General features: G+C 52.2%; 1 protein-coding gene across 2 annotated transcripts in view; it reads left to right on the top strand.

The window, feature by feature from the left end:
* OPHN1 (oligophrenin 1) overlaps positions 1-18,509 on the top strand; it is a 51,712-nt gene that overhangs the window by 21,966 nt on the left and 11,237 nt on the right. For both annotated transcript variants that reach the window (XM_051789547.1, XM_051789536.1), the window contains exons 4-16: positions 1,188-1,259; positions 6,565-6,666; positions 7,457-7,567; positions 7,996-8,100; positions 9,091-9,220; positions 10,403-10,503; positions 12,178-12,269; positions 12,392-12,470; positions 13,256-13,289; positions 14,689-14,751; positions 15,639-15,713; positions 17,362-17,446; positions 17,771-17,829. In XM_051789547.1, the coding sequence (XP_051645507.1) occupies positions 1,188-1,259; positions 6,565-6,666; positions 7,457-7,567; positions 7,996-8,100; positions 9,091-9,220; positions 10,403-10,503; positions 12,178-12,269; positions 12,392-12,470; positions 13,256-13,289; positions 14,689-14,751; positions 15,639-15,713; positions 17,362-17,446; positions 17,771-17,829 (1,108 nt within the window). The remainder of the gene's footprint in view (positions 1-1,187; positions 1,260-6,564; positions 6,667-7,456; positions 7,568-7,995; positions 8,101-9,090; positions 9,221-10,402; positions 10,504-12,177; positions 12,270-12,391; positions 12,471-13,255; positions 13,290-14,688; positions 14,752-15,638; positions 15,714-17,361; positions 17,447-17,770; positions 17,830-18,509) is intronic.

The following is an 18,509-nucleotide window of genomic DNA, read 5'->3' as shown; positions in this document are numbered from 1 at the left end:
GGCTCTGCAGGGCCAGGTGTGTCTGAGCTCCTCACCAGCTAGTTCTGTGCTGAAACCAGGCATCAAAGAATAAGATGTGGTTTTGCTCTGGTTTTGCTTGGTGCAGGCAGGCAGTGCCCCTGTGCCACTGATACCCTGCCCGTGCCAGCCCAGCTCCTGCAGGGCCATGCCCTGCCATCAGCCTCCCGCTGCCATGTGCCCTCTGCCTCTCCAGAGCTCCTCCAGAGCAAGTGCTGGCTTCCCATCTCACTCCTAATTCCAGGAAAAATATGAAGGTTAGGCTTGGTGAAGAGCTTACAGCATGCCAGGAATGTGCTGCTTGGCTCTGTGTTCCTTTGCCTCGTGCGGCTGCGGGAGCTCGTGCCAGGCTGGGCCAGTGCCACAGGGGCGGCTGTGCCAGAGGGTCCATGGGCAGGCAGGGAACGGCAGGAAACCAGGAAAGCGTGAGATACTTCTGTATTATTAATTACAGTGGCTCTTTGGCAGTGGGGGAAGCAGTGGAAGGAATTGTTTCAGGTATTGTGGGTGCTGTCCAGCTTTCCAAAGTTGGGGATTTTTGCCCTCCACCTGTAGGATCAGTTGTTTACAGCAGCCCCTCAGGAGGTTTCACACTCTCACCGTGTTTATCAGCTTTAAATTCCCTGAAGGGCTGTGGAAGAGTGTTGTCCTGTCCCCTTCTCTTCCCTTCTCCCTTCACTGGTCCTTGGGACAGAGCCTGTCACAGAAGTGGGATGGGAAGAGACGGAAAATTGATCCCAATGCCAGGGGGGGAGCTGGAGCCAGTGAGTTTCCTGTGGATTCATGGAAAGGGAGTGCAGAGCATGTCCCAGGAAAGCATCTCTCAGACATGAGACAGGAGTGGAAGAGTCACAGGCAGGCTTTTTCTTTTCCCTAGCTGGATCTGACTGGATCTTGGGAGAAGGGAAGTCTATCATTTTTTGAGAGCAGTGTTGTAAGATCAGGATGGGGCATGTCCCCAAGGCCTCCTGTGCTGTGGTTGGGGGTTGTTGGGTGTTACTGATGGGGAAGAGCAGGCACAGATGGGTTGACTTCACCTACAGACAGAGAAGTTTTCAGTCAAACACATTAAAATCTGAGAGTTCTTGGCTTCTAGCCCTGTTGAGCCTCTGTTTAGGAGAAAACTGATCCATGTCCTGCAATTGAAGTGATTTTTCTTTGCACTGTAGGTGCAGAATGCGAGTGATTTGCTGATCAAACCTTTGGAAAACTTCCGGAAGGAGCAGATAGGCTTTACTAAGGTAAGGGTTGTTTGTTTCTTTCTTTTCAATGTAAACAGATTTGTTTTCTGTTACTGTGTCTGAAATCAGATTTTTCTCCTGTTATGAACAAGCAGACAGTTGCTGTACTACATTCTGACTTCAGGCTCTCAGAAACTCCCTGTTCAATGCTGGCTTTCAGCCGCTGGCACAAGGGCTCGTGCTGTGACTTTTAGTCTGATTTTTCAATCATAAGAGGCTCCAAAACCTTTTCTGAATTCTTTGGGTTCTCTCCTGGCCTGATTCCCAAACTCTCCATTCTGAGCAAGGAGTGCTTGTTTCGGTCAGGAGGTCCTCCTTGCTGCTTTCTTGCCTCTCCCCTTTGTTCACTCAGTGCTACTGAGAATAAAATACTTTCTGCAGAGAAGTGTGTGGTAGAGGGGGAGGGAGGGAGGGAGGAAGGAAGGGAAGAGGGGAGAGAAGCAAAGGCCAACAGGCAGAACCTGATTATAGTCATAGGGCATTTGTTATGAAATATTTATATAAAGCATCTAATGAGTCCTTCAGTTGGACCAAACTTTTAAAGAAACAAACTATAAAGAGCAAATTCTGCACATGTGGAACAGAAAAGGTAATTTTTCCCTTGTCTGCTATCAAGAAATCCAGGTTCCACATTACTCGGCAGCAGCTTGAAATGGGGTTGGCTCTGACCCAGCTCTGAAATGGAGATGTTTTGGAGAACACTTGAGGCTTGGATTCAGCCCAGCCCATCTGGAGGCTTTGACTTTTAATAAATACAGGGTTTGAGAAGAGGTACTCGATCACCCTCCTACCCTTTGCCATTCCCTGCACGCTGGGTGTGTGTAACCCTCTGAGGAGCCGCAGCCACAGCCCTTGGTCTCGTGTCCCTGAGACTGTTTCCTTCCCAGGGAGCCCTTATGGTGTGTAAGGATCCCTTTGTCCACAGCCCAGAGTGTGCTGTGCCCCAGGAGCTGAGCTGCCTCCACCCAGGGGCCACATATCCCGTGTCCCACTCCAGAGTGGCTGTGCCCAGCAGGGTTGGTGCTGTACCCTGGCAGTGGGGGGCCCTGAGCACTGACATGCATTCCCCTGGCAGCCTGCAGCCCTTCCTTGGTCCCTGTGGACAGACAGGGCCCTCCGGGTGGATGTGTTGTGTGGTGACAGTGGCAGGACACTGCTCAGAGCAGTTGGAGAGGTGGTGGAAGGCAGGGAGTCATTACAAGTGGCTCAGAGGTCATCGTGGTTTGGCTTTGGGTTTTGTTTCTGGTGAGGAATACAAGGTGTGCAGAGGGTTGTGCCGTGGCTCACCCCAGTGCTCCATTCGGGAGCTCACAGGGCAGCACCTCACACCCGCCGGGATCTGGGTGTGCCCCCACCAACGGGGATGCACAGAGAGGTTCTGCTCTTCCCAGCACTGCCCCACAGCCTGGAGGCACTGTGAGTTTGGGAAGGAGCCTCAGCCATTCCAGCCCCTTGCCCTCACCCCCAGTGATTCCCTGAGAGGATCCTGTGCCACCCCGCTGGCCCGGAGCCCGTGGGCTGCACCCTCAGGGATTGCTCCAGGCACAGAGCCTTCCTTCACCTGCCAGCCTGCAGAGCTCCTCTGGCTCATCCCCACCCCACAGCAGAAGGTGTGAAATACAGACAAGGCTCCTCACAGTGGGGCTCTGTCAGCACAGGTCCCTCACCGGCATCACCCCAGAGTCCTTCCTGATCCACACCAGGGGCAGAGGCCAGGGCTGGGCTGTGGGACAGGCTGGAGACATGACACAGGGAATCTGTGCCCTCTGCTTCATTTCCGTATTTTGGCAGCGTCACCTTCTGTGAAATGTTTTCTGTTCCCCGTGTGAGCTGCTGGAGCCAGATAGGAAGAGCCCTTGAATTGGGGCTTTGTGATGCCTCTGGCTGGAGCGCAGCCAGTCGGTCTGACCAGCACATCTGAGGCCGCATTCACCCGCTCTCCTGGGGCAAATGGAATCTGCTTGGGCAGAGGGTGTGCTCCCACACAGGGCAGCCCCCGGGCTGTCACTGGGACCCCCTCCAGCCACCTTGCCCTGCCACAGCCCCGTGGGATCACTGCTGTGCCCGTGACTTGCTGATCGATGTGTATATGTGCAGACGTCACAGATCAAAGCGAGGATCCAGGACCCTCTGAGCTGACCCATTTCCCAGCGCTGGCACCTCCCTCTGCTTGAAAGCTGAGGAGCTGGAGGGGGTTTATGGCGGGGGTGAGTGTGGAAAGGAGCCAGCACACACGGGGAGCCTGTCCCTCCCTCCCCACAGCCCTGGCACTCAGCTCCACACTGTGGGGCTGGAGTACTTTTGGAAGAGCCTGGCTGCACTCACTGTGTTGAGGAGGATTTGAATAGGAAAAGTTTCGTTCCAATTCCACTTGGAAGGAGACAGCATTTTTTTTTAAAAAAAGAAGACCCAAATACAAAAGCAGAAACACAAAGCAAACCGAAAAGTCAGAGGGGAAAAACTGTTTTGGATGCACTGTAAGGGTGGGAGGAATGTTCACTGTGCTCAGGGATGCTGAATAGCTGCAGTGTTTGTCAAAAGTTCTTCCATAGGAGATAATGTATTCATAAAAGGACTTAGTTAATTCTATTATTAGTTTCACTAATTATAATTTTAAAAGAAAGGGAAGACAGTAACTTCTATTTGCTTTCGTCTCTGCGGTAGCAAGGCCTAAGGAGCATTTGAGAGAAACCAGTGGGTGAGGGAAAAACACCAGGATAAACTGAGTGGGGTTTGATGGAAATGCTCTTTCTACACCCCTCAACTTGACTCTTTAGAAATTATCTTTCTTTGTATTAACTGCTGATGCCTTATAAAAAGGAGTTGTGATGATCCTGCACCCACTGACCCTCCACCTGAACCCCTCAGGTGTGTGTGGAGGTGGGGCCTTCCGGCAGGCAAAGGAGAGAAGTGGCCCTGTGAGACAGGCTCCCTGTTTGCCACTCACTCCACCTCTCCTAGGACAGGAATTTCAGAGGATCCTAATTAGCATCTAATGATTAAGGACAAGTTTTGGGAAGTTCTTTGGCCCCTGGTCAGCTGGACCCGATGGCTGCCAAGGGGTTCTGGCATCACTGGAGCTGGATGACCTGCCAGACCAGGCAGCCAGTGCTTTCCTGGGGGCTCCTGCTCATTCCTGGTTAAAGCAGCACCTGCCAAAGCTCCAAGTGTGGAGCTTTCACAGAGCACCCTCCTGCCTGCACTCCTGTGGGATCTGCTCCTCCCGGTGAGCAATAAATGGAAGTCGGGTGGCTCTTGGACTTGGCAAACCTTAATGAGAAGGTGGTGCTGCCCTTTGCTGAATATTCATGAGGAACTAATTCATGCTCATGTTTCCAGATTGTGCTTCAGTCTGGGTGGGTTTTTGTGTTGGTTTTTGTCTTGGCTCACTTTGTTCAGCGGCCAAGGAGCTGTTGAAGCCTCGGCTTGGCAATCAGAGGCATTTGTAGGTCATCCTTCTGCTGTTCAGTTATATGCTAATTAGTCCGAGTGGGAATGATTGGCAGGCATTAATGGCCCAGGCAGCCCAGGAGTGTGACCTTACAGACAGACACAGGAACTGCAGCTCCGCAAACGCTTTCACTGCGCTGGGTTTGGGTTTGCTGATCGGGGTAGTCACGAGGGTGGTGGTTTGTTTTGACAGTCCTTCCTGGCCTCGCCCCCGCAGCTGCAGCGCTGCTTAAATTAGGAATCACCCGTGGAGGACTCCCTGCTCCTCTGGATTTGATGTGGATCTCTCTGTTCTGAGGTGTGAAGTTGCTAATGCAGAGTCACAGTACCCAGTATTGCAGGGGGTGATTCCAGAAGATGCACTTCCCTTCAGAGCTCTGGTAATTCCAGGAGCTGCAGGGCAGCAGTTGTAATTGCTAAGGTGAAAAGGTTTGCTGGGTTAAGCCTGCCCTGCTCTGGACAGTTACGTATAAGCAGCAATAGTCAGATTGGTGTCTCTGCATTTCCCCATGGTAATTGTGCTTTCCCAACAGCCAAGTCAGGACTCCTGTGAGGTGAGAATTCCTTTTCCCGGAAAGGCAGCTGGCAGGAACACTTATTACTGTTAGTAGGAGCCAACCGTGTTGAGCCCAGGCATGGGTTTTGGGAGCCCCCAGGCATCCTGCCACGTAGGACATCCTGACAGACAAATGGAGTAGTCCATGCAAGTGGAATGGGGAAGCAAAATTTCATGGCAGGGGAGGCTGCAAACTCTGCAGTCACTACTGAATGCATGAGGAAAATCCCTAGTAGCCACCAGTCTGGCTGATTTGTGGTGGCACTGGTGTGTGTTTGCATATCCATGGATTTCTGAGTGGGGGCAAGAGAACAGGATTTCAGGGCTTTCAGAAGGTAGGTGTTGAAAGATACCGTTAATTCTCAGGAGCTGGGGTGTCCTGATTCTGCCTTCTACCTTCTTGAGCTTTCCAAAGCCAGATAGAGGATCTGGACATCCTCTATATACCCTGCAGTATGTACACACCAGTGCTCGGCTGCTTGAATCTGGCTCTGAGGCTGCTGCCAGGCTGGAATTCCCTGATTTTAGCAATTTAGTTGCTAAAACATCAGTTACCGTCTGATGTGGCTATTTGTCAACCTGGGCTCTACTCATGGTTGTGTCTTGATTTCTGAGTCCTCTGTGGTTTCCCAGTCAGTACAAGGAAGGAACCAACATCCTGGTCCTCAGCCCTGCTGCTCCCTGCCTGCTCTCAGGGCTTCCTTCTCGAGTGTCTCTGGTTGCTCTTGTTGGTCTGTGCTCTCTTTGCACCACTGCTGGCAGGGACACGAGGACTTCCTGCCCACGTGTCGCCCTTGCAGGCCTCTGCTTTCCTTTTGCTGCTCTTCAGAAACACACAGTAAAAGCTTGAGAACAGAAAATTGCCAAACTCTAACAAACCTTTCCTTGGCCCTGATGTGTTTCTGACATTGCAGTGTTTGCCCTGTTGTTTCTGAGCTGAGCACATCAGCAGATGGTGAACTGGGTTTTGATGTGTGAGCACATCTCAAGTTTACTGGACACTGAAGAGGTTGAGAGGGGGAACAACACCTCATCAGGGGGCTTTTGCCACGATGCTGACATGACAAATACTTCTTGTGCCACAGAGTATTGCCAGAGCTGGGTCCTGAGGTGTAACTGCATCCAGGCTAGGCAACGGGGTGTGAAGGCAGAATGAATGGGAAGTGACCTTCTGTTCTGGTCGGGCTGACCAGAATTTGTCTATGGTAATACAGAGTTGCATAAAGGATCTGGTGTTGATGCATGTTCTTATCTGCAAAATGCCAGTAACTGGTTCTGTTTCACCTCTTGCGTCTACAGGAAAGAAAGAAAAAGTTTGAGAAGGATGGTGAGAAGTTTTACTCTATGCTGGATCGCCACCTGCACTTGTCTTCCAAAAAGAAGGAATCCCAGTTACAGGAGGTGTGGATGGAGTTTCCTTCAGAGTTGGGTCCAGAAGCAACACTACCAGCTGCTCTAGATCTTAAAAAAAAAATTTTGGGGGGGAATTATTCCTTCCAGTTATCTGTTGAAGTTGATAATCAGTTAAATCTACTCAAAGCCTGGATTCTCTGGGCGAGGCCAGGGAAATCAAACTCGTAGTTCTCCGTGTGTGTTGGGTGCTGGGAGTGGCTTTATGGTTGTCACCTTATTGCCACCCTCATGGTGTAGGACAGTGACCAGGGGCACTGGCACAGCTGGGGACTGGCCACCCTTTCACCTGGGGAGCTGCTCTGGCTGAAATAACCCGCTATTATTCCTTTTGCTGACCTGCTGTTGTCTCACTGCTGGTGCTTTTGGGTGGCTGTGGGGGCAGGCAGAGGAGATGTGTCCCGTGGTCCTGCCCTGCTGCAGCTCTGGAACTGCTGGTTCCAGGTTGCAGATGGAGTCAGGCAAGAGGGTGGTGACAGTGACCTTGTCCTCCCAGGGCTGTGGGTGGAGAAAGGGCTTGTGCTAAAATAACAAATGAGCTTTGTGAAGGCCTTGTCCTTGCAGAGTGGGGTGAGGTTCTGGATCCATGAATGAAAAGGAGGCAGAAATAGGCAAACTGAGAAGAATATCCAATACCCCAGTTCAAACCTGGACTGGAGACCTGGCAGGCTGTTTTTAGTGAGGACAAAGCTACCTGTGGGCTGACAGACAAAAGCAACTCAAGTATTGTAAAACTACATGTTATGTATTTTCTTTTTCCACCTCTCCCTCCTTCTTCCAGGCTGACCTTCAGGTGGACAAAGAGAGACACAATTTCTTTGAGTCCTCCCTCGAGTATGTCTACCAGATCCAGGAAGTACAAGAAAGCAAGAAATTCAGTATTGTGGAGCCGGTAGGAGCTTCCTTTTCTCTCAGCCTCGTTGGCTGGTGCTCAGGTGTGCTGATGTGTTACCTGCTCTGCTCACCTGTCACAGCCTGGCCTGCAGTGCTCCCAGCCTGTGGCCGAGTACAGGGACCTGGGTGGTGGCTCTGCCCAGGTGCCAGGTGTGGTGGGATCGTGTGGATTTTGTGGATGAGCACTCTCCAGATCTGCTCTGGGTCTCCCCATAGGGTCTTTTATTCTGGGAGTGTTTTATTCAGACAGATGTGTGGGTGGTAGCCTGGGCTTTAGAGACAGTGTGTTTGATAAGTCGTGCTGAGGCTGGCATCACTCCAAAGCTTTAAGGAAAAAAGAATTGTAATTTCTGAAACCTGGCTGTCTGTCCATCCTTCCTCCAATTAGAAATACAGAGGTTCAGTCTGCCCTTTCCCTTGTTGCAGGTGTTGGCGTTTCTCCACAGCCTCTTCACTTACAACAATCTGACAGTGGAGCTGACACAGGATTTTCTCCCCTACAAGCAGCAGCTCCAGCTCAGCCTGCAGAACGTGAGTCCCTGCCTAGCTGCAGGACTTTTCCATTGACTTCTGTTCTCATTTGGATTTACATGCCTCTGATGGCAAGGCCTTTCCACCCGAGCAGCCTGGCTGTGTTTCCACTGGGGGAGGTTGCAGATACAGTTATTTTCTTCTCAGCTCACTGTGTTTTCCCCTCTCCTGCACAGCAGAGTCCGCAGGCCTGTGAGAGTGTTTCCTCTGTCTGGGAGGGGCTGTTGCAGTCGCATCATTTAACCTGGTGCATAAACAAACCTGAGATTATCTTCCAGTGTAATGAGATCGAAATTGTACTCTGAAAAGGCCTCTAACCTTGATCCTAATCATACTGGCTTACTACAGGCTTACTACATGCTTTGGTAAGCTCCTCTGCTGGCCAAGTGTGCTCATGGCGTAAAATATCCGGGTCCTGTTTCCTTTATCCTCAGTCTTTCCTTGCTGGCCCTCATTCCCATGGAACAACAGCCATAATGCTGAGCCAAGCTGGGTTTGCTGCTGGCTCATTAATTGGTCCAAGTGGTGTTCCATCAAAATGCCTGGATTTTGTACCCTGTGTTGACAGGACTCCCCTGCCAAGCAGTGTAGCAGGAGCCTTTGAGGAATCAACACCTTTGGGAGAACACACCTGTCACCTGAACAATGGTGCCAGGAGAATCTCAGGTGCTGCCTCTGCTCCACCCAGCCCAGAAATGTGCTGAGGTTCTTTTACTGAGGGAACAAGTGGCCTCCCAGCTGTGCCTCCTCAGCACCATCTCCATGCACCTTGTGTCAAACCTCGTGTCAAACCTTGCCTCTTCAGTTATCTCTAAGAGCCCAATGCTTCTCATAGCCAGAGTTTCCATGAGGATTTGTGGAGTGGCTTCCAAATTTTGTATCTTAGGGACCAATTAATTTCTGTCAGAGCACCTCAGATTTATCCAGGAATACTTTCAGCTTGCTCTTTGCTCATATTCAAATGTACTTCTATTTGTTTTCTCTTACCAGACAAGGAATCACTTTTCCAGCACGCGGGAGGAGCTGGAAGACCTGAAGAAGAGGATGAAGGAAGCGCCCCTAACCTGCAAGCTCCCTGGGCAGCCGACCATCGAGGGCTACCTCTACACTCAGGAGAAATGTAATGGCTTTGGGATGCACCTGGATGTGTTAGGAATGTGCAGGCCCGGGCTGCCCTGACATAGCCCTGCTCTGGGATGCGCTCGGCTCCTGAGCCCAGGCCAGTCCTGCTGCACCACGTGTCACCACTGCCAAGACACAGGGTGTCCAGGGTTACACCACTGCCAGGGCACGGGGTGTCCAGGGTTACACCACTGCCAGGGCACAGGGTGTCCAGGGTTACACCACTGCCAGGGCACGGGACAGGACATCCTGCCAGTGCCTGAGGTGTCACCTCCTGCACTGCCTGGGGAAGCACTGGCAGCTCCAGCTGGCAGCTCTGCCAGCGGTGGCACAGAGCTTTCCCTGGGTCACAGGAGCCATGTCAGCACGGGGCTGATTGCCCTGCGCTCCAATGAGATGGGATTTATGACTCTGGAGCTCTGGCACATTGTGCCTGGGCTGTGTTTTATCTGAACGAGTTCAGATATCTGTTCATCCTGCTTTTAGAAGAAAGCACACGCAGTAATTTAGACCCTGTGGCATATTCCTGCAGGCCAGTGGCTATTTGCTACCTCTGTTTATGTTTCCATATAAATTGAGTATAAAGAGTTGTTCCTCCAGACAACTGCAACTTAAAAGCAAATTCAAGAAAAAATACCAGTTGAAATATTTCCTATAAAGGGGTTCAGGTAAGACAACAGAGAAAAGTGACAATAAATCCAGTGTGATAGAGACAGGAACTTCAGGGTATTTTAAAGCTGCTGTTTTCTTTATTAGTGAGTTTTCATCAACATGAAAAAGTAGTGGTGTGTGTGGAACAAGCATTCAGGACACATAGGATCCTGCCAGTGGAGGTCTTGGCTAGGCTTGGCCAAACCAACCTGGCTTGTGCCCAGAGATCCACAAACACCCTTTCAGTCAGCAGCGTGTTGGGAGGGCACTGGAGGCAGTGGCTGCCCTGCACTCCTCTCATCCTGCTCCTCCTCCCCTCCTCTCCTCTTCTTCCTCCTGCTCCTCCTCTTCTCCTGCTTCTGCTCCTCCAGGCTCTTGCCCATGGAGACACTGGTGAGGAAGGTGTTCCCACAGGGCTGTCAGTGTCCATCCCCAGAGAAGGGAGGACGTGGGAAGCACCAGCCATGCCTTGCCAGCTGTATCCAGGTACAGTGCTGTCCCTGACTCCGGCCTCTCGTGTGTTCTGCAGGGGCGCTGGGCATCTCCTGGGTGAAGTATTACTGCCAGTATGAAAAAGAGGCAAAAACCTTACGGATGACACCCATAGACCAGAAGCCTGGAGCTAAGCAAGTGAGTTGGATGTCTGCAAACCTTGGCCCAGCCGTGGGGTCTCCCCTTGCACTCGCCCGTGGTGTCCCTCCCATGCCAGCCGTGCGGGTGCCACGTGCAGGAGCAGCCGCCGGCCCTGCCATGGGAGCAGTGTCTGGCTGCAGGCTGGGCCCAGGGCAGCGCCTGGGGATGGGCTCCTGGCCACGGGGCAGGGGGGAGGCTCCATCCCCTCCCTGCCTTGTCCACACAGGGCAGTTTGGTGTTGCCTGAAAGAGCCACCTCTGTGAGGGGAGGTCTCACCCCTCTCTGTCCTTGGAGCTGAGGCCCGGCAGGGTTTGGCAGCAGGACATGGGGCCGTGTGGTGTGAGCGATGCTGGACAGTGCTGACCCATGAGTTCAGTCTGGGGTGAAGCTTGTGCTTCTCTAGACCAGCTGATGTTGATCCTTGCCCATGCACATGGGCTGTGAGCTGCAGCCTGGGCTTCACGAGCCCTCTGGCAGCCACTGCAGTGCTTGAATGACTCAAGTTGCTACAGGAGTTACTGCTTCCAAACACAGCATTTCCCTGCCTCCTCATGTGCTCACAGCACTGCTCTGTGGTTTGCCTTCTGCTCTTGGCACTGGTTCTGTGGGACTGGGACAGTGTTAGGAGAGGAGGGGAGGGCAGCAATGCAGCTTCAAACTGCACTAAGGCAGTAATTTGGGGAACTGCTGCTTTTCACAAAGTGCTCGAAGTCTGGGAGTTCCCCCAGTGCCTCCTCGTGACAGGGAAGGGGTGGGAGGATGGAGCACAGCCAGTGCCTCCAGCTGAATCCCCCACCCTCCTCTGCCATGGAGCGGGTCCCCAGGGCCTTTCCAGCCTGGTGTGTGCTCCAGTGCATGAGCTCATGGTCTGTTCTTGGCAGTGCTCTGCACACTGCAGCAGGAAAATAAAATAGATGTTTTGCAAGTCTTTGGCAGAGACCTGGGCAAAGAAATGTCCAAACTATTGTCTGGAGAGATTTGTTGTCACCTATGCCATAAGCATGTCTAAGAAGGCCAATTACTGCAGGTAAGGGCTTGGAAACGTGTAAATTAGTGCCTTTCCCAAATTCTGGCAGTCTGGGAATCTGCACCATCAGGTCATAGCTGGCCACACAACTTCACAATCACGTTATGAATTGACTGTGCTGCAGAGCACAGGGACATGAACACCCAGAGCCAGGACTGAGCTCCCAGTGCCACCTCTCCAGAGCACATCTGCTCTAGATGGAAATGCCCCTTTGCCACATGGTGTTTGTGTAAAGCCATCAATGACCATCAGTGTTGTGGGTAACTGGTACTGATGATCAGCCCTGATAAAAATTAGGACCCAGCTGTGTCAGATCAGAGGGGAGCATGGTTCTGGCCTCAGGCACCAGGGACTGCCTCCCCAGGTTTGCTGGAGCAGCGTTCCAGGGCTGCAGAGGCACAGTGCTGGTGGGTGTGGTAATGCTGTGAAGTCCAGAAAATTCTGTGACTGAGGAGAGGAAGCCTGGAGCACAGAGCCTCTGATCCCTGCCTGTGTTGGTGGAGGGAGGGCCCCCTGTGCTCCTGTTACTGCCATCAGACTCTCAGGACATCTGTGGGCAGTGCTGTGCTGGGCTGGAGCTGCAGGGGAACCTGAAATCTTCTGTGTTTCTGTCCTCTCACCTTGGCTTTCATGTTCTCTCCTAGGGCACCTTGGACCTGACCCTGAAATCCTGCGTTAGGAGAAAGACTGACTCCATAGACAAAAGGTTTTGTTTTGACATTGAAACCAATGAAAGGTGAGAGGCTTCGCGTTCAGGCGGCCCCAAACCCCACGGGCCTGGAGCAAATCCCTCTTTGCTGTCTATTAAAAACAACTTTTCTTCCTTTCCCTGCCTGTCCCTGGGGGAATTCCACGCAGGTCCGGGACCATCACGCTGCAGGCGCTCTCGGAAGCCAACCGAAGGCTGTGGATGGAGGCGATGGACGGGAAGGAGCCAGTGAGTGTTCCCGGAGCTGTTCCCAGCTGGAATGTGCTGTCGAGCAGTGTCCTCTGCCGGCGGGTGCAGGGCACACTCGGGGACACGGCCCCTGCTCTGTGCCCCTCCTGCTTCTCCGCGATACCTGCTGGTGGATCATGGCCTTGGGCTCCGTGCTGGGCTCGGCACAGCTCCCTCTGGGGATTTTGGGTTTCCCCCTAAATGTCGGGATGTTCCCTGGCTGTGCCAGCCCGCTTGAGGACTAGCCTTTCCGAGGCTGGGATGCTCCCATTCCTGCTCCTCACTGCCTGCCGGAGCTGATGTTTTGTCTGTCCCTGCTCTGAGCAGCCTTTGGAAAGGTGGGGCTGCCCACCCTGCACCCGTGTTCTCCCACCTTTCTGTGCCTACTGGGGTTTCCTTCCTTCAGTCTGAGCGAAGCTCAGAGCCCTGCAGTTTGCCTACAGAACAGAGAATTTCCCTAGCAACAAGTGCCCCAAGGAAATGCAGGGAGGCATCAGAAACTCCTTTTTGTGCAGATAATGGGATCTTGCTAATTGTAAAATGGCATTTCTATGGGACATTGTCTTTTTGGCTGTTATTGGCTCTGGGTGATTTATGGATGATTTATGGGTGACCTATGGATGATTTATGGGTCATCTGTGGGTGGTTTATGGGTGATCTGTGGGTAATCTTTGGGTAATCTATGGGTGATTTATCAAGTGCTGCATTTTCTTTCAGAAATAAGTACTAAATCATGCTGATGATGTTTTTGTTTCTCCCTCTCCCATTCCCTCTCCCTTTTTCAGATCTACCACAGTCCCATCACGAAGCAGGAAGAAAGTGAGTCACTTCTGTTACTGTTATCTGGGCTCCCAGAGCTGTCCAGAGGCTGGGCAGGGTTTTCCTTGCACATACTCTCATTCTCAATTGCTGCCAAGTAGCTGTGTCCCCCCTCTGTGGTGGCAGTGTCGCTTCTGTCCTTGCATCACAGTGTCTGGCACTGAGCCCAGATAAGAATGGGTTGCAGACAGTAGAAGTTAGTGATGCAAGGAGCAGTTTTTATTTAGCCAGGAGTAGTGGGATGTGGGGTTCAATTTGCACCTCCAAATGCCAGCGTAACAGAGGGGAAAAGATCAGTGAGAGACTCAGGATATGTCCCTTAGCAAAGATACTAATAGGGCAACAGAAGTGGCATTTAGTTCCCTGGAGGTCCCACCCACCACAGTGTCCCACGTCCCCCCTCTCGGCAGTGGGGTGCACCTTGGGAGCCCTGAACGCTCCAGGGCCTCGTTAGCTGGGTGAAACCTGCATTCTGTCTCAGAGCTCACTTTGTCAGCACTGTAATTAGCTGGCTCTAATGAGCACAGGGGCATGAGCACAAACCTGCTGTGCGGCCGTGTTCACATGGCACACTGGGAGCAGTGTGACTCAGAGGTTCACTAAATAAACACTCTCTATTTTTAATAGATTAGAGCTGGTAAGTGTTCCAGTGGTATCACAGCCCTCGGAATCAAGCACCGAGGGGGTCTGTGCTGATTCCTGTGGTAAGACTAAGAAACATCTGAACTTGGTGTTGCTGTTGCTCAGAGCAGAAATAACCAGTACAAACAACCTGCTGAAAATGCAGGGACCCCATGGGCTTCCCCAGCACAGCCTGTGCTGGACTGGGATTGATCCAGATATATCCTGTGGCTGTTTTTTCCAGCAAAATGTTGTTTTAAGTTAAAAAGAGACAGGCCCAGAGCTGAACTGTGGGTAGTTGGCTGGAACAAGCCCTGTTCTCTGCTTTCCTCAGCACATCAAGCTGGGTTCATTTTGGTTTTTAATTCTAGTGATGTAGAGAAGCAGAAAATACATTATTGCATGATGGGGAAGAGCTTCAACTGCAAATTTTGCTCTGGAAGTGATTAATGAAGTCCTTATCAGACACAATTCACATGTGGCAGGACCTGATTTACACTGCTATTATTAAAGACAGAGAGGGGATAGGGAGCAGTACTGCGACTCAAAATAAATTTGAGGGGAAATGGGAGAACATATGGAACTAATAACTGCTTGTCAGGATGTACAGAGTGCTGGTGTTTTCCTGGAGGGATGTACGGAATGCAGGTGTAGGTGTGAACATATCTGTGAGCTGGGGCACTGCAGCTTGGGGTGCTGAGAGGAGCTGGAGCTGGGGGTGTCCCAGGGGTCCCCAGGGGTGCTCAGGCAGCTAACATGGATTCCTTGTCCCAAACAGTGGAGCTGAATGAGGTCGGCTTCAAGTTTGTTCGGAAGTGCATCAACGCGGTGGAGACGAAAGGTGAGGAGCTCGCCCTGCTGTCGGGAGGTGCTGCTGGCCTGGCCCTGCCTCCCGTGGCCTCAAGGCACCTCATAGTTCCTGTAGTACTGTGTTTGTTAGTCACTGACACAGGACCTCGGCTTTTAGCTGAAGAATACTTGTTCTTCAGGAGCAGAAATCCTGTGTAGTCTGGAATGTCATCATACCAAATTCGGTTGGGATTGAACTTCCACCTTTATGCTGTTTTCACTCCTGGTTTTCTCAGTTCTGGCTCTGAGCACACCCACTGTTGGGCAGCAGGAGAGCAGCTCTGACAGCCCATGCTGGGGGCCAGGCAGAGCTGGGGAGGGTACAGGGTTGTTCAGCCCCAGTCTGTGCAGCAGCAGGACAGAAACAGGCTGAGGGGTGGCAGCTCATCCTCTGGGCTGTCCCATGTCTCCCAGCCTGCACCAGTGAACATCCAGTGAACTTCACCAGAATGGGCTGGAGGAGTAGGGTGAATCCCTCGGAACTGCTGGATGCCCAGGCTGCTGCAGGGAATGGTGCCTGGGTTCATCTCCAGAACCTCTGGGACTGTGGCAGCCAAAGCCTGCTGGAGTGGGGTGCAATGGGGTGACAAAGACCCTGCTCACAGAGCTGGGAAAGACAGTGGCTCTGCCTATCCCAGCACTGGCCAGTGTTTTCAGAATCTACTTCAATGTGTTTGTCTTCTCCCTGGGTTTGAGCACATTCATGTTAAACCTGCAGCCCCCAGAAATGGCACATTTGGGCTGGTGTATCCCATGCACTGGCTGACCGGGCGGTGGGACAGAGCCCGGCAGCAGGGAGAGCAGTTCCACTAGATGGGGCTTTTGGGCTTCCAACCAGTGGGAGGACCTTGGCTGTCAGTCCTGACTTTCTCCTCTTAGGAATCACCACAGAGGGCGTGTACCGGACTGTTGGCAGCAATATCCAGGTGCAGAAGTTGCTGAATGCCTTTTTTGGTAAGAATTAATTATTCCATGTAATTACCCTGTCCCGGTTTTGAATTACTGGGGAGGGACAGAGAGTACCAAGTACCCCAGTAAGAATGTCCAATGTGGGTCCCTGCAACCCCTCTGAGTCACATGTTCCCCTCCTTTCCTGGGCCTTTTCCCCTTCTTTCCTATATCATGGTGAGCTGGACTGGGATAACACAGTGAGCTGGACTGGGGAGGCAGCCTCTGCAGGGAGGCCTCCATCCTGGTGTAAGGTTTTTCCCTGGAAGGATGGGGACACCTCCCTGTGTGCGTTAGGGAGTCAGTGTACCTGTTAAGAAGTCGGTGGATGCATTCCTGCTGTGAGCCTGCCTGTGGCTGGATCTGTGTCACAGAATGTGGCAGCTGGGGGCAGTCTCTATAGGAGACTCCCTGGGCAGGCTGTGGGGCTCAGCAGCACAGCTCTGTGCTGGGACAGGTGCTGCCAGGCTGGGACCTGGCTGAGGCCATCGTGCCCCGACCCCTGCGAGCCCCTGGGGTGAGCCCTGGGCTCGGTGCCCAAGGCTGAGCCATTCTCTGCAGCCCTGCCTGGGGGCTGGAGCACAGGGCAAGGAGTGTGATCCCCTCACTGCCTGTGTGCCTCGGGCTCACCCCAGCTCAGGCACCTGATATTAATGCAGCATTCATAGCCTTTGGCTGTTGCTTCCTGTTGCTTCTACTCTGGATGATGTTTATTAAGACGCTGGTTTGTGCTGGCATCTGGCTGTGCCCAGTTCTCATGGAGCCATGACTGGCTCCACTAGCCTGTGACTCATTGCTGAGCCTCAAGTTTTATTGCTGCTTGATTCTCACCCTCCCTGTGAGCAGCTCTGTGGTTTCTCCTCCAAACCACACCAGTGAGTGGCTTTTTGTTTTGTTTATCTGCATGGCCTGGATAACCACTTGCTACCCACTGGGTATGAATGCATGATGGAAAGTCCAACACCACAGAAATAACTGCTGCAGCAGGATTTCAACCTGAACTGCTCTAAAGAGTTAGATTTTTGTTTGTTTGCTTGCTTCTACTCCTCTTTCTTTTTAAAAATAAATCCTGATGTTTATTTTTTTAGTCTAACTGCCCCCCATCCTGCAACCACATCCTTCACTTCATGGCACCAGAGACATGATGTGGTTGTTCAGTGAGGGTGGGTAGGAGCAAACTGTCCTTCCACACTGCTGGGCCCCCCCTGAGCTCCTTCCTCTCCCTGCAGTGAGAGGAAATGCTTCCAGAACAGCATTCAGGGGAGCAAAGGGGGGATTGGAGCTGGCACTCAGATTACTGTGGATGTCAGAAAGCTTGTCTTGGGCCTGTTGAAATCTGTTGTTTCTACCAGTCTTGGGAAAAAGCAAACTATGGAGAATATGTCCTCACTGACTTTTCAGCACTGCTTAAATTTGATCTTCTGCTTCCCCCCTTGTCCCTCATTAGCACTGCTCCCCAGCCTCTCCAAAGTCCTGACATTGGTACTTTTCCCAGCTTTTCCCTGTTCTGTTTTTCTCAGCTACGGGAATCAGAAGCTCTCTTTGTGTGCTGCTGTGGCTTCATATGTCTCGAGGGGAAACCCCACCAGAGCAGACTATTTATAAACAACCTCTAAATGAACCTTATTTTAAAGGCATTTTGTTTTTCCTCCAGATCCGAAATGCCCCGGGGACGTGGATCTCCAGAGTGGGGACTGGGACATCAAGACCATTACCAGTTCACTGAAGTTCTATCTCAGGTAGCACTGCAGGTCGGCCCTGCCCCCAGGGGGCAAAGGAGCCTGGGGCTGATTCAGGTGAAAAGTGGAGTAATTTGCCAGATGTTTACATTTGGCTATTGGAGAGGGCTGAGTCACAAAGGCTTGGGGAAGAAGACTGGATTTTGATAAATGTGGGTGTTGCAGAACCCCCCATGCCATGGGGAGAGCTCTTTCAGGGATGCTGCCTGGGGAGGTGCCGCTGTGGTGGCACTGAGGGAGCAGGCGGGTTCCCGTCGGTCCAGGGTCGGTGACGAGCAGGTCATGCTGTCCTGCACAACTCAGTTTTCTTTCTGGTTGTTGCAGGAACCTGTCTGAACCCGTCATGACATACAAGCTCCACAAAGAGCTGGTCCTGGCTGCCAGTAAGTGCCACAGCTGCCCCACTGATGGTCCCTGGCCCTGCCCTCCCCAGACAGGGTCCATCAAAATCATTTGGCAGAGCTCTGCCAGCCCAACTCCGCGGTGTCTGGCTGCTTCCCCTGTTCGAAGAACAGTGACCCTCTTTTTCAAGTACTTACCTGTACAGGGGAGGTGGATTTTCCTTCTTTCCTTTGCTGCTGCAGTGCCCTTCCTTTGAACAGGGTTTCATGTTCTCAGAGGGTCTGGAGAGCCAGGGTATGTCACTCACCTGAGAGCAGTACAACAGTCCCACAAGAATTGCTGCCCTATACTATTGGTATATTTATTTTAAAACCCACGAGGGAGTGGGCTGTGCTGTTCCCACATAGATAGCACACAGATAGGTGCTCCCTTTAGGTCGTGAAATTTGTCCTGGGATGTTGAATCCAAAGTATCTACCAGTACATGAAAGACATTTCTCTGCTCAACTCTTGGGATTGAGCCACAGCCAGGAATAACAGAGGTCAGCCAGGAAGCACAGGTGTATTGCCAGGCCCTCACGTGTGCTGAGCTGGCCCGTCCTCAACTGTCCCCTCATCGTGGCCATTGCAGATAAGCTGTGACAGTTGTGAACTGGCTGCATCCTCAGAGCGTGTTGGGAGCCCGTGTTCTGTGAGGGAGACAGAGGGATGCAGGAAGCTGG

This window comes from Manacus candei, unplaced genomic scaffold, assembly GCF_025592945.1.
Source record: "Manacus candei isolate 608988 ecotype Guabito, Panama unplaced genomic scaffold, ASM2559294v1 h1tg000003l, whole genome shotgun sequence".
Lineage (NCBI taxonomy): Eukaryota > Metazoa > Chordata > Aves > Passeriformes > Pipridae > Manacus > Manacus candei.
Note: the sequence above shows the minus strand (reverse complement) of the source record. Positions and strands in the feature narration are given on the sequence as shown.